Raw genomic sequence first — 14,841 nt, forward strand, 5'->3', positions numbered from 1 at the left:
TATGTGGATAGCTACACAGACAACATGTATAAGGCTTTTATTAGCATAAATTCGGCAACCATTAAACTACTTCATTATAAACAGCAGTCAGGAAGAGGCCGAAGTACAAGGGTAAAGAGTCTCTGAAGCCTGTTCATCACGTTAGAGCAAATTCACAACTTGCTGTGCTCCTTCTCTTTGAAATGAAGTGACAATATCTACCATGCGTGCTATTTTAAACAAACAAAATGAAGTTAACTCAATAAATATCTTTTATTAAAGAAAAAAAGGAATATTGTTAAGCACCAAAACTGCATGTTGTTACATTGCATGTACAAGAAGAGAAGGTGATTGCAGTACTTGCTGTACAAGTACTTACCTCTGAAGTCATGAGTGTAAAAAACATGAAAATACAAAGCAATACAATAATTACAATGCAGAAAAGTTGCACTAAAGAGCAAAAGGCAACAGTCAAAACAATTATTGGAGATTTCAGAGTATTGCTATAAATGCCTGCTTAGTTTTTTCTTTGTACTTTTAATACTTTAGAATATTAATGGAGCATATTTAAGTATTGTAAATTTGCAAGAGTTGGCATTTACAATACACTGTGCGCACTTCCGTTTAATGTACAGTGGTAAAGCCATCTTTAAAAGCCAAGCACAATGTGCTAGTGTTTTGCTTCTACCATTATAATATTGCACAAAGCTAGTAAATGGTGAATTGGTTTGCCATTGTCATTTTCATTTAACCAGAAAGGCTAAAAAACATGTCAGTTTCAGTAGCCCTAATGGGCTTTAATCATGCAAAATTATCTGTAGCCTTCGATTTTTCACAAACTATATATTGTGGTTTCACACTTGGCAAGACATACAGTACGAGAAACTCAATGAGACAGTGGGGATTCTGTCCAAGTCAAAGAAGTCAGAAGTCACTGTCTGGGTGGTATTGTCTATCCCTCTGGGTTCATAACTGAAGAGAAAATGCCATCTTGTGATCATGAAGACTTCTTAAAACCAATATAATTAGTACTGGGAAAAGCTAGAGTAACTTGTTACACTCTTGGATAGTTAACCATAGAACATGCAAGTTTAAAAAAACAAAACAAAACCAAAACTTCCCTTGTTAAAATTCACCTCTGTAACCAACACCCATATCTTTGTGTATACATCTAAAAATCACTTCCCACCGTCTTTCCTCTCCACCCTTAATTCCCCCAAATTGAGCCACCCTTAGTTATAACTTTTAAAAAAACTAACAAAAAACTTTCCCTTACTCTCAAATGACTGCTTTGAGTTTCAATGTGAAATAGCCTTGATGAAGTATTTATTATATGTCAACCTCCGAGGTATTTTCTGTACATGCACCTTACAGTGGCATAATAAAAGTGGGGAAGGGGGGGAAACACTTATAAATTTGAATTCAATCAATTAAACCCCTCAAATACCAACTGTACATTTATGCTTGTGGGCAAAACAGAACATTTTAGAATGAACATATCTTCCAAATAACCCAATGGGCAAACACACAAGTGCGCGTGCACACGCACACACAGGATACCGACGACTTCTCACCCTTAAAAAAAAAAACAAAAACCCTCTGTTTACATACATGATAGCTTAGGCAGCAATATAAACTCATTTTGTAAGAAAAACTTTTAAATTAGACTATTTATAGAATAAAAAACACCATTGCTTCAATTTACAAAGCAATTAGGCAGAGATCCCTCTCTAGTGCTTTAACTAAAGAGCACTTTGCAGCAAAGTTCAGAAGTAACTACTGAATTGTTCAGCAGCACTAACTAAACGCAACATGCTTCAACAGTAAGGTGCTTCTACTCTCTTACCTCTTCCTTCTGGAATACATCTTGCCGGTCAGTCCTCTAACACTAAGCATAGCTTTTCTCATAGGCTAAGCTAGAAATGTGAAATAAAATCTGCTTAAAATGCACATTTAACTTTATATTATCATTTAAATTCAGTGCAAGAATTAGGTAAAACTTGTTAAGGTTTCTGCTCTTATTATCAAATGGTGGCAGGTTAACAATGCATTTGCCACAGTTTTTAAATGTTTTTACAGCTGTTCAAAATGCTTTCTTACAAATAACCTGGAAATAATGTTATGCAATCTGAACTCCCTGATAAGGCCTTTAAGGGACCCCTTACTATAGAACTTGACAGACTGGTATCTGGTATTATTATGTGCATACTAATTAAATTATAAAGTTTATTTAAAAAAACCCTGAAAACCAAAAAACCGATCACCCAAAAACCTTATATTTAGTGGAAGAAAAAACTTTCCTTAGGCTAAGACTAAACTGACTTAGGCATTGACTTAAATTTATACACAAATTCAATGAATGCAATTAAAAAATGGAATCTTAAGGAATGTATAAAATTAACTTTTGTTAAGTGTACACTGGTCCCATTCCAAACAGAGGATGCTGCCCATTCATTTTTGTTCCACTGATAGGAGTTTTAAATCTTAGTGCCTGCTATGGCCTAAGTATGCCTCAGAATTTAACACATTTTATGGCAAAGTGGTCATGCCATATGTTACCAAAAACTGCTATACAGTTCAGCTTTGTAGAACAAGGATTTTTGCCCCCTTTTTACAGAGTAAATCAAAGTGCTGAAAATTCCCTGTGGTTTCATGCAATGAGGAAAATCCCACATTTCCACTGTGTTAACTACTACACCTGGTCAACATCATTTATAATTGGCATCTAAATTTGTTAAAATGAACAACTAGGGAATGATTGTTCTTAGGCCTCTCATAAACTCAAAACCTATAAGACATACATCAGGTAAGGAAGGTAACTGCTCATCTTTTAAAAATCTTCTTTAGCCAGGTGTTTCATCACAAACCTACATCATAGTACCACCCAGATCTGAGATTAGGAATACCTTTCCTCTAAGTACCACACTGGTTATATACACAGCACTGTGACTGCAAGTTGGAGAGCAATTTAAAAATGGCATTCAAGTGAGCAGTAACCTTAACCTTAAAATATTCTCAAGTTATCTGTTTCCCTATTTAAAATATATTACTGTTGAGGACTAGATTGGTAAATGGACTTCTAAAGGGATTCAGCACAAGCAAGCAGCTGTTTGTGGATTCTTTTGACAGAAAGGACACATTGAGATAAAACTCTCAAATATTTTAAACTATATAAATAGTATGTGGGAAAGTTTGGAACTTAAAACATGTGGTCATCTGTAAATACCATCCTAATTAAATATATTAAAATTTAATATTAAGGGCAAAGACGCTCCTTTTTTTTTAAGGGCGGCAGTGGGAATTTATGCTTACAAAATTGTTGGGTTCCAAAACTGCTTTAAAATTAACATGAGGAAAAAAAAATTAACTTGAGGATTCAACTGGTAATCTCATCTTGGACAAGTGGACTGTAGTTATTTGAAATTTAAACACTGTGAGAACTCCCAAGGTGGATGATTCTGTGGAAGCAGAAATCTGAATCTTAAGGATGGAAAATAGGTGTGGTAGAGAAAGTTTATTTAGCAGAGAATAAGCAGAGCTGGTTGTTAACAAGGCTTTGCTTTAACCTGTTCATCATCTTCGAGAGAGATAATCTTCATGAAGTGCCACAGTGGGATGTACACAGAGTTCCAGATGCACCCCTAAAGGATTCACAAGGGTCTGTACCCCCTCCAGAGTACTGGAGACTTACTAGAACATGGTTCTGGAAGACAAATCACAGTACCCATTTATAAGTGAGCCTGTCTTCTAATGGAGTCCCAGCTGTAACACTAACTGGGGAGCAAATTCCCAACAGATAAAAGTTCTAGTGCTTTTGCTGTTTAAAAATTTAAAATGTTAAGTTCTCCTGTATTTTTCTAAATATCAATGAATGAAAAAACTTATTCATAAGCATCCAAAGGCTTAAAATTGATACATGTACATGATTTTTTTTAAGGTTTGTAAATTTGCTTAAACATTTTTTTCACCAATTTATATTAATCAAACCACTCATTCTTTTGGTTGAAAAGCACTCTTCAATTGTTTTACTGAAGGAAATGGGGAAAATTCCTCACCCACCTCTCCCATTGTGGGATAAAGATTGAGTCTCTATATTAGATATATATTTTAATCTTCCAAGATAAGATATAGGAATTACACAAGAAGAAAACCAATGTACTGTGAAAAAAACTGTGCAAAAGTTCCTACTCTTGTCAATAAACAGAAATTTTTCTCCATAATTATTTTAAAGGAAATACATCTTAAAGTGACAAAGGTGTAAGCATTTTTTTTTCTCTCTTCTGAAAAACCAATTCATATACATTGGAGGGCTTTTACTCTGGGACTGCTTTCTGGGTCTAGGACAGAGAAATGCCTCAGAAGAAATAAAGTTCTTTTTGGTCATCAGTCCTTACTTAACTCCCTTCATATAAAGGCCAAAATCTGTCTGATGCAGAATTACACTCTACAGAATACTGTAGACTGGGTCCAACATATCTACCTTCATTCAAGCCCACAACACTCCCGCTGAGAATTCATAATGGCTCCATTCATATAAATGCGTCCTTCAGGACTCCTTATAGCAAAATCAGCACCTACAACTACATACATATGTTTTAAAAGGTCTACTGACAATAACAAAGGTCCTCTCCCCAAGTTCCACTCAAAACATGTGAAGATAGTGAAATGCCAGCCAAGGAGGCTTTTCTGCCTGTCTACTTTCTGCGTATCTGTAGAGTGCACTTCACTGTGGAGCATAAAAAGAAAAACTTAAATGGTGCATGTTAAACAGACGAGATCTGCATCCCTATTACTGAATCCTCATTTCTGATTCTCAATAGGAAAGTCACGTTGAATTACACTAATCAAGCAATCGTTCAGACAAAAGGACTAAAAATAATCCGAATTATCAAGTTACAAAGTATTGCTTTTCATAAACAAAGCTGCACATGAAATTCAAACTATTATAAATTCACAATTATGAAGAGCTATTTAAAAGCATGGAAATTTTTACTTCAAAACCTTACAAAGTGAGTATGTGGTCTTTTAAAAATATGCATGTTTAATGTATCATGTTGTGGTAAACACATTAGGTGTATCTCCATGGTTATGTATCTTTCCAGATGTTGAACATCTTTATGAAAATTCCTTTGGAGATGAGTAATGTGGAAATTTTCAGTGCATTTCCATCTGATTCTTTCCAATTCCTGTCCTATAGCTATCATGATAAACTTCTTTTTCAGAGTGTTGCACTATTTATACAAGCTGATATAGAAGAAGCTCTGTGTTTTCAAGCAGAGGACTATTCAGTGCACTTAAAGATGGATTTCAAAGCAGTCCCAATACAGCTCACAGTAGATCTCTGTCAACCCAGTGTTTTTCCAACTCAGAGCGACCCCTAGCTTGACTGGCCACTACAAGGATGAACATGGGTGGACAGGAGGGGAAGGTGCTTAAAAAACCAGGCATCTCTGGAAGGCCTTTTCTTCATTGCATCACGAGCACTGCACATCTAAAACTCATGTTACCCACCAAATACTGGACTGACTGGAAAAGTGGTAACTTGCCAATTGTGCTTCCATTTTTTTCATACCACTGAGCCAACACACTTTGTATCTTGTGGAATCCAGTTGGGGAAATCACACATTAAACTTTTGTTTTCCAAAAACAAATCTTTGATCTTCAACTGTAGGGGCTTTTTTTCTTTCTGTTGAGTCACCTGTTCACAAATTAAAAAAAGTGTATTAAAAAATATTGACTTATTAAAGACAGTGTGGTCTTTTAAAAATATGCCATGTTAAATGTATCATGTTGTTGTAAACACGTGTTCCTGCACAACTTTTGCCGTACCTGACACTGATTTTTCTTACATTTGTAAAGGTAGTATATGAGACGTGTTTTTAAAAAAATGCATTTGTAAAAGCAATAAAAATGAAAACAAAATAATTAGAATACAACTTTGAACACTTCAAAGATTGTTAGATTCACTTTTATTCCTTTTATCTAACACTTTGTCAGAACTATACAATAAAAAGGACCAAATGCAGTCTAAAATATTAGCCTCATAAACCACCAGTATATTAAGCATTAAATGGTATTTCAAAAATTCACTAGAAAGTGAGTTTTTGTTATAATGACATTTAGAGGACAGGTTTAGTACCAATCTTCAAAGAGATGTTTTAGCTAAGTTTCAGCATAGTTGTGCTCGAGATCTATGGCTTACACATAGCACAGGAGCACTTACGTGAAAAACTTCCTTGTTAGATAAAAAGGAACACACACATAAATCAAGTCCTAGATTATTTTATTAGAGTTCTGCATTATCTAACACTATAGCTACATGTGGCTTTGGAGCATTTGAAATGTGGTACTATGAGAAAATGAATTTTTAATTTGATTTAAATTAAAATCTGAAGCTGTATAAAATATGTCTCCATTAAATACCATTTTACTGTTCTGCTAGGACATTTCAACTTTAACCACTGAATACTTAGCATCCAAATTGAGGTGTGCTACTAGAATAAAGTGTAAAATACAAACTGGATTTTGAAGACTCGTTAAAAAAAGTAAACTACCTCATTCATTTTTTATATAGATAGCATGTTGAAATATACTATTTTTGGATCCATCATATAAAATAAAGCATTACTGAAATCAATTTCTTATGTTTCCTTTTACCTTTTCAATGTGACTATGAGAAGTGTTTACATTGTATCTGTGGATTGTATTGTAGTTCTATCAGACAGTGTTATAGTTACTTCTTAAAGGAGGAAACTGCAGAAAACTAATTAGAAACTCAATTTAAAGCCTATATAATTAATTGTACTTCCTTACATAGAAATTTCCTTCAAGGACACTATTACCTACAGCTATTGTTGAGATGAATTTTATTTTTTTGAAAGATTTTATTTGAGAGAGTGAGAGTATGCACAAGCAGGGTAGAGGGGCAGAGGGAAAGGGAGAAGCAGGCTCCCCACCAAGCCCTGGGAGCCTGACGCAGGGCTCAATCCTCAGACCCCAACCTGAGATCATGACCTGGGCCAAAGGCAGAGGCTTCACTAACTGAGCCACCTGGGCGCCCTACTGAGAAGAGTTTTAAAGCAAGCTGTACAAGACAGAACAGGAGATAATCACTTTTTATTTCAAGAAGTTTTGAGAATTTTTTTTCCCTGAAGAGCTAATTAATGATTAAAAAAACTTCAAGAAACGATTTTTAACAGGAAATACGAATTATAGACTTTTAGCCATCTGTAGACGAGCATCTGAAAGTTTAGTCTTTATAAACAATTTGCCAAGACCCCATACAAGGCAATGAAAATAGCTCCTTTATCACTGCCTGCTCAAATTGGTGGGGATTACAACTAGAATATGGTTTGCTTCTGGTGCAGGATATATTGTTTTTTCCTAAGCAATTTTGCAGATATCTGAGCTCATGTTTTCTGAGAGTATTTCACTGTTTCTCTCAACATTATAATACATAAACTAGCCATAAGTAATAATCAGCCAAAAAAAAAAATATTTGGGGCAATTTTCAAAATGGTATTCATTGTGGATATATTCTTAACATCGACTCTAAGGGTAAATTAGCAGCCAAAAGCTAAAAAAAACCACCCAAGCACTTGAACATATGAAATGCTGCTGCCATATCTACATGCTGGGCAGGATCTGGTGGGAAGGGCGAAAACAAATGGAGATGACGGGCTGGTCTGAGCAACTGCTGATGGGCCATGTACCCTACCTAGGCTACTGTGAGCAGCAGCTGTAATCAAAAGACGAAAACACTCATTCTTAAAGGCCCAACTGTGCGGTTAACTAATCAGTGCCTATGATGGTAGTTTTAGGCATAGGAGCAGCTCACTGAGAAGCTCCAAGCAAGATTCAAAGGGATAGATAGCTAACAAGCACGGTGAAGTGGTAGAAAATACAAATACCCAGTTAGACACCCTGAATTCCTAGACATAGTCAAACACTGAGTAGATGTGTGACTTCTACAAAGCACAGTGTACATAGGTCTAAGCACAAGTGGTCTGAAATTAATGTGGAATCCAAAAACACTGGGTCCTACACAGTGATACTTAGGGCCTCTAAATAGAGGATAGAGGGATACTAACAGCCCATTACCCAAGGCAGGATAGTGGTGCTACTACTGAATGCTGGCTGGAGCACACTAAAAAAGGCAATATACAACCACTTATTGAGGGGAATGCAATTTTTCATGACCTTTTTTGTTAAACCTACTGATCAGTGCAGAAACAGGGGGAGAGGAAGGGATGAGAGCATAGCAGAAGAACATCTATATTTTCCTGATGGAACCATGCCCAGAAGGAGCAGGTAAAATTGCTTTTAGTAGTATTTTATTTGACATATCCCAAACAGTATCTTTCAATATGTTAGTAATATAAAAAAATTAATGACATAATTTACCTTTTTTTGTATAAGTCTTCAAAACCAGATGTATGCCTGCATGTACATCAGATCTATTCAGTCAGAATCCGTGGGAGTGAAAGCCAAGAATCTGCATTTTTAATAAGCTCCCAGGTAGTTCTTATGATCAGGCATATTTCAGAATCACTTCAATAACAAGTTAAGTTTATTATTCCTTCACCTACTTCCTTTCCAGGGCTATGAATCCCCCCCCCCAAGGTGAATGTTGTAAAGCCCACAGAAACACAGTCAATCAAGACAGCATAAGATACTTAAAAGAATATATGTGCATATTTGCATTACAGTTTGCAGAAGTTACATTTCAGTTAGGACTACTGTTAGGTTCTATCTTTACTGACTCTATATTTAGCGTAATTTGTGCCACAGAACTATATAATTAGCTTACTAAAAGTGTTCAAGTAAAAACTCTATTACTTTAGGAGAACCCCAATTGTGTTACCATACCCACAGGGGTACTCAATAAGACACGCATACACTTATTAGGTATTTACTGTATTAGCTGCAATTTTATCTGCATCATGCAATAACTATGATAGGTCTTAAAATGATAAATCTTCATTTTATAAGCTTACAAAGCTAAATAATCAGACAGTGCAATAATTTTTCCAAGCTGATCTTAGAAAATTCCTTTCTAGGCAGCTAAGAAGACATCAAAATTCAATATACATAAGTTTGTACCTGAAATACTTTAGTCAGAAAAGGCCTTTTATGTATGTATGTATGTATGTATTCATTCATTTTAAAGATGTTTTTTATTTATTTGTCAGAGAAAGAGAGAAAGCACAAGCTGGAGAGGAGCAGGCACAGGGAGAAGCAGGATCCCCGCTGAGCAGGGAGCCTGATGCAGGGCTCAATCCCAGGACCCTGGGATAATGACCTGAGGCGAAGGCAGATGCATAACCGACTGAGCCACCCAGGCATCCTGCCTTCTCTGTTTTTAAAACAAGAAGTAAGACTGTCACTTTACTGGAATAAGACTGTCCTCTTTATTTGGGCCATAGCTGTACTGTAGAAATTTTAATTTATTTTATTAAAGATTTTAATTATTTATTTGAGAGAGAGTGTAAATGAACAAGAGAGCACAAGCAGGGTAAAGAACAGAGGGAGAAGCAGGCTCCCCGCTGAGCAGAGGACCCCCACCTCCCGCCCTGCCAAAAATGTCCTGGGATCATGAACTGGGCCAAAGGCAGAAACTTAAGCAAGTAAGTCACCCAGGCACTCCTACTGTAGAAATTTTTAACAAGCAGGATATAAACACAGCATTTATGTAACAGTATCTTTGAAAAGTATTTTACTGTAAGTTCCTAGAAACCACACAAAACCTAAAGTTCATAAATCTATGGTCCATGCTATAACTAAGCTGTATAATAATAAACCTCATGAGTAAAACAGAACAGACCTCACCATTTAATATAAAAGCTGTATCACTGACTGCTACAAAAAGAAAATAAGACCATTTACCTGTTAGTTTTCCCAATCTGTGCAAGGCAAAGCTTCCTCTTCATCCTCTGACTCAGGGGATGCTTCTTTGATTCTTCTAAGAGCTTCATGGATGCTCCGTGTTAGAGGGTCTGTGTCAGGCAGAAGTGTGAAGGATTCTCTCAGCACTTCCTTCTGTACCTTCTTCAATTTTACCCCTTTCCTGATTTGTGCCAAGATATTATTACTATCATCTTCATCAGGAAAAGGAGGCAGAGTTCGCTGTTCAACCTTTTTCAGATGAAAACTACCACGCTTCAAGGAAGCTAGCACCTCATCCATGGGTGAGCTCACTTTACAAATGAAAGAGAATAATTACAGTTAGGATCATAATTACAGTCCAACTAGCAACTTCTAGACTTTAGGACTGTACTAGCCAAGGACACTGAAAACAACACAGACCATGAAGTGTGGACTGAAGGTTTCCCAGAAACAGATGGGATCCCAATAAGCTTGTTTAAACAAAGCCACAACATCCAGACTCCAATTCCAAGTTATCATCTCTGTTATTTCCCATGTAAGAGAAGCAAGCAGATTGGGAGCTGGAAGGTGGTCTTTGGGAATATAATGGGTGAGACACCCAAAGGATTTCCATAATGCAACAGCTCAATCTAAATTCAGACAGCAATTGAATTACAAATGTAATTTTAAAGAACTAAGTTTTGATTCACTATGGTGATTTTTAAATTTTTTTCAAGAGATTTAAAAATTATTATTATTAAATAAACTCTATCCCCCATGTGGGGCTCGAACTCATGCCCTTGAGGATCAAGAGTTGCATGCTTTACTGACTGAGCCAACCAGGTGCCCTGACTATAGTGACTTCTGTTTTTTCCATTTAGCTGTTTTACATATAAAATTCTACTCCAGTTATGGTAAAAATATTTTAATGTATGATCTTTCAGATTAAAATTTAATATGCAAATTATTTTATATAATGTTCTCCCAATGAAAGCCATGGACCAGGATTATAACAAGTTTTAAGGCATATATGGCATGCAATAAATTATGTATGTTATTCCCCATCCTTCCTTGCTTTTTTATACAAAGAGTATACCAAGGCCCTCAATAAATATGTGACCAAATGTTACAGGGTCCTGCCAACGTCATCCTAATGTGACAGTCCTGCCCAGCTAGCTTATATTTTCTGGTGTGAATACCTTACTCATTATTTCCTAGGTTTAAATCAGATTTTCTTTTTAACACAGAAGGAGCCACTTACTATGTATTACCAGATAGACCAAGTATCACTTCAAAATACATAGGTTTTAGAACATCCCTAAGAGCTCAAGAAGATACACATTTCTGTATCTGTACACATTTGCTGATGTGGACTGGGAGAATTTGTGCCAAGCTGTGACTGTGAAAACCTCTTTACTATAGAATAACGTCCAAAAATAAAATGTTTTAAGCTCTGTAGGATGTTATGAAATAAAATGTCCTTTGATTATGTCTTAACTTATTCAACACGCGAATATGAACATGTCTGTTTAACTTACCTCTTCTCCTCTGTAAACCTTCAGCAGTCTTTTTCAGCTTCTTCCTGGCACTGACCAGCTGGCTGCTGTCAAAGAGATGTGCTGAGGGTGCACTCGCAGACTTCGGGATCCTCTTCTCATTCCCCTCTATTCTAGGCAGACCTTTCTCCAGTATCTCTAGGGAGCTGTCCTTAGCAACAGGCAGAGGGGGGGGTGGGGGGGGGAGGGGGAGGCGGGGGTGGGGGAGGTGGTGTTGGGGGAAGAGGTGGGGGGAGTGGAGCTGTGGTAACAGAACCTGGTTCGAGGTCAATATTATTCAAAACTGGAAGAGATACAGTGGGCGGCAGTTCAGAGGTAACACCACTGAGAGGTAATGAAGTGGCTTCAAGTTGTGCTAATGAAGTATCTTCAAGTTGTGAGAGGCTTTGGGCTTCTGTTTTCTGTGATGACCCAAGCTTCCCTCTTCCTTCGTCCACCTTTTCACTTTTCTCTTCAGCCTGGAGCGCTCCCGGCAGAGGGTCACACTGGTCCTCACAGGGCACGGGACTGGCTGTGCTTCTTCTTCTGGCATGAGCCAGTCGCAATCTGGTTGATTTAAGTATGACTTGGCCAGGGTACCTCTAAAAAATCAGAAGTTATTATAACTGGTCAAATTACAGTAAAACAATTTATGAACAAATGGCTATTTTCTCCTTCCAATGCAAGATGTTATTTTGGAGCTTTTGTGATTTTTCAGGGAAAGTGCTTTTAAAAAGTTAAACAGAAAACTAGAATACCAAAGCATAATACCTTTCGACAATTATCACTGAGCTCTATTTGCTTATCAACTCCTTTATCAAGGCCCTATCCCCTCTTACCCACTTAAGAAGCCAACTGTTCAGAATTATTAGAGGATTTAAAGATTTTTAATGACTGAAATTAGTAATTTAAATGGCAAAATAGCCAGCTAAAAATACGAAACATAAATGATACTGGTATATAGAAAGCTATGAAACTAATAGCTTCCTACATGTATTTTCACAAGCTTATAGTTCAAAACATTAATTTTTCATTTTTTAAAATGTTTACTGGTATTCAAAAAACTCTCAAAACAGTATATACATTTTTATGATGGAAGAAGAGGGAATACAATTTTAAGTACTAACATACAGAACTCTTATTCTTTTACTGTAGTAAAACCTAGCATTAATGATTTGGTGCACAACATTTACTTAACACAAGGTTTATCCTTGTCAGCACAGATAGGAAGTTAGACTCCTGAGCACTTACATAACTAGAACCATTCAGCTTCAACACAGCTCCAAGGAAATGTTTGGCCGCTGTGCTACTGGCATCCAGGGTCCTGGGTTAGCCTGGCAAGAGAATTGCCAAACCATTTCTCATGTAAGCTTATCCACTCTCTAATTCTGCCAGGGTCATTTCCATAGATTGTTACCATAGCTTACTGTATGTGCTATTAATAACAAGTTGATGCCTGAAATGGACAGTCAGTTGTGAACTAATTAATTTTATAAAACAACAACAAAAATCCAGGTTTGCCAAAGGCTGTGATGATCCTTTTATACTACTGAAATGATAGGCCAACACCACGAGGTTATTAATGGTGTACACAAATGGAAGAAAGGTATGGGGTACTTGGGTGGCACAGTCACTTACATGACCGACTCTTGGTTTCAGTTCAGGTCATGATCTCAGGGTTATGAAATCGAGCCCCGTGTCAGGCTCCACGCTCACTGCTTAAGACTCTCCTTCTCCTTCTGCCTTTGCCCCCGCTCATTCTCCCTCTCAAATGATAAATCTTTAACACCTACACAAATAAATGCGAGAAAGGTAGTCCTGTAATCACACATTAATTTTAAAAAATTATTTTAATATTTTATTTGTTATTTTATTTGAGAGAAGAGAGGGGGCAGAGAATCTGGAGTACACTCTGCCAAGCGTAGAGATGGATGTGGGGGTTGATCTCTTAATCCTGAAATCATGACCTGAGAGAAAATCAAGAGTCAGACGCTTTACCAACCTAGCCACCCAGGTACCCCTAAAGTAATTGGTTTTTTTTTTGGTTTTATTCAAATCCAAGTTTGTTAACAAATAGCGTATTATCATTTTTAGGGTAGAACTGTGATTCATCAGTTGCATATAATACTCAGTGCTAATAACAACAAGTGTCCTCCTTATTGTCCATCATCCCATTAACCCATCCCCCAATAATTATATTTTCTAAATTATAAAGGAAAAACTAAGTTTTTCTCATAATCTTCCAAGAGGAGTGTATATGTAGCTGTTTAAAAAAAAATGAAAAACAATAAATTGATCATACTTTTATTACCTGTTTAAAAGTTCGAAGTCTGTCCAGTGTTCTCTGTCTCTCCTGGCTAACCCAAGCACTTTTTCTTTCTTCTTCATCGTGTAATTTTTCTCTCTTCTGATTAAAAAATTAACAGTAATTTCATTATGACGTGTCCTATTCGTTTTTATTATTAACTGGAGGGGGAGGAATACTTCTCAATAAGTAAAATGGATAACTCAAGGAATGACTCATTAAACAAAGTGTTTCATGGAATGAAACTACCAATTTTTAACAGAAATCATAGTTTAAAAATTCACGGTGATATGCTGACAAAACAATAGCATTTCTTTTTTTGCAATTACCCACAATTAAAGATGTTTACTCTGAAAAGTAAAATCCAATCTTCTCTAGACCAAAAAAATGTTCCATTTTCAGTTTCTGGCTTAGACAGTTTAAGAATAAAATACTTGTAGCTGCTCTATTCTGCAAAATCAAATAGTTACCTTAAAAATAAATAAAATCAGCAACCACCTGGCCAATAATTTAGATACCAATATAACCAGCAGTTAGGAAAAAAAAGTATTTCTTGAATTATACATGAATCATTTGGTTTAATATCACACCTTGAAGTTGGACATTATCTGCAGAGAAATTTAGAAGTTTCCCTATGTTAATGCTAACTGGTAATAACTGTGGAAAACAGTTTGTATGTTTGGTATATGGAGACTCCTCAAAAAATTAAAAACAGAATTACCTTGTGATCCAGTAATTTCACTATTAGGTGTTTACCTAAAGAATATGGAAACACTAATTGGGAAATATAAATGTATCCCTATGTTTATTGCAGCATTATTTCACATAGCCAAATTATGGAAGCAGCCCAAGTGCCCATCTATGGAGAAATGAATAAAGAAGCTTTGGCATATATAAAACAGAATATTGCTCAGCCATAAAAATAATGAAAATCTGCCATGTGCAACAACATGGATGGACCTAGGGAGTATAATGCTAAGTTAAATAGGCCAGAGAAAGACAAATACCATATGATTTCACTCACATGTGGAAATTAAGAAGCAAATGAGCAAAGGAAAAGAGACAGACAAACCAAGGAACAGATTCATAACTACAGAGAACAAACAGACTGTTGCCAGAGGGGATGTGGGTGGGAGGAATGGGTAAAAGAAGTGATGG

At 36.3% G+C, this 14,841-nt stretch overlaps 1 protein-coding gene across 1 annotated transcript in view; it reads right to left on the minus strand.

Moving 5' to 3' along the window:
• Positions 1-233: 233 nt before the first annotated feature.
• JMY (junction mediating and regulatory protein, p53 cofactor) overlaps positions 234-14,841 on the minus strand; it is a 111,673-nt gene continuing 97,065 nt past the window's right edge. Inside the window, 5 exon segments of the mRNA XM_045999261.1 lie at positions 234-5,677; positions 9,865-10,175; positions 11,382-11,583; positions 11,585-11,980; positions 13,690-13,785. Of these exon segments, the coding sequence (XP_045855217.1) occupies positions 9,868-10,175; positions 11,382-11,583; positions 11,585-11,980; positions 13,690-13,785 (1,002 nt within the window). The 3' untranslated portion in view covers positions 234-5,677; positions 9,865-9,867.

The sequence above is a fragment of the Meles meles genome, chromosome 3, assembly GCF_922984935.1.
Source record: "Meles meles chromosome 3, mMelMel3.1 paternal haplotype, whole genome shotgun sequence".
Lineage (NCBI taxonomy): Eukaryota > Metazoa > Chordata > Mammalia > Carnivora > Mustelidae > Meles > Meles meles.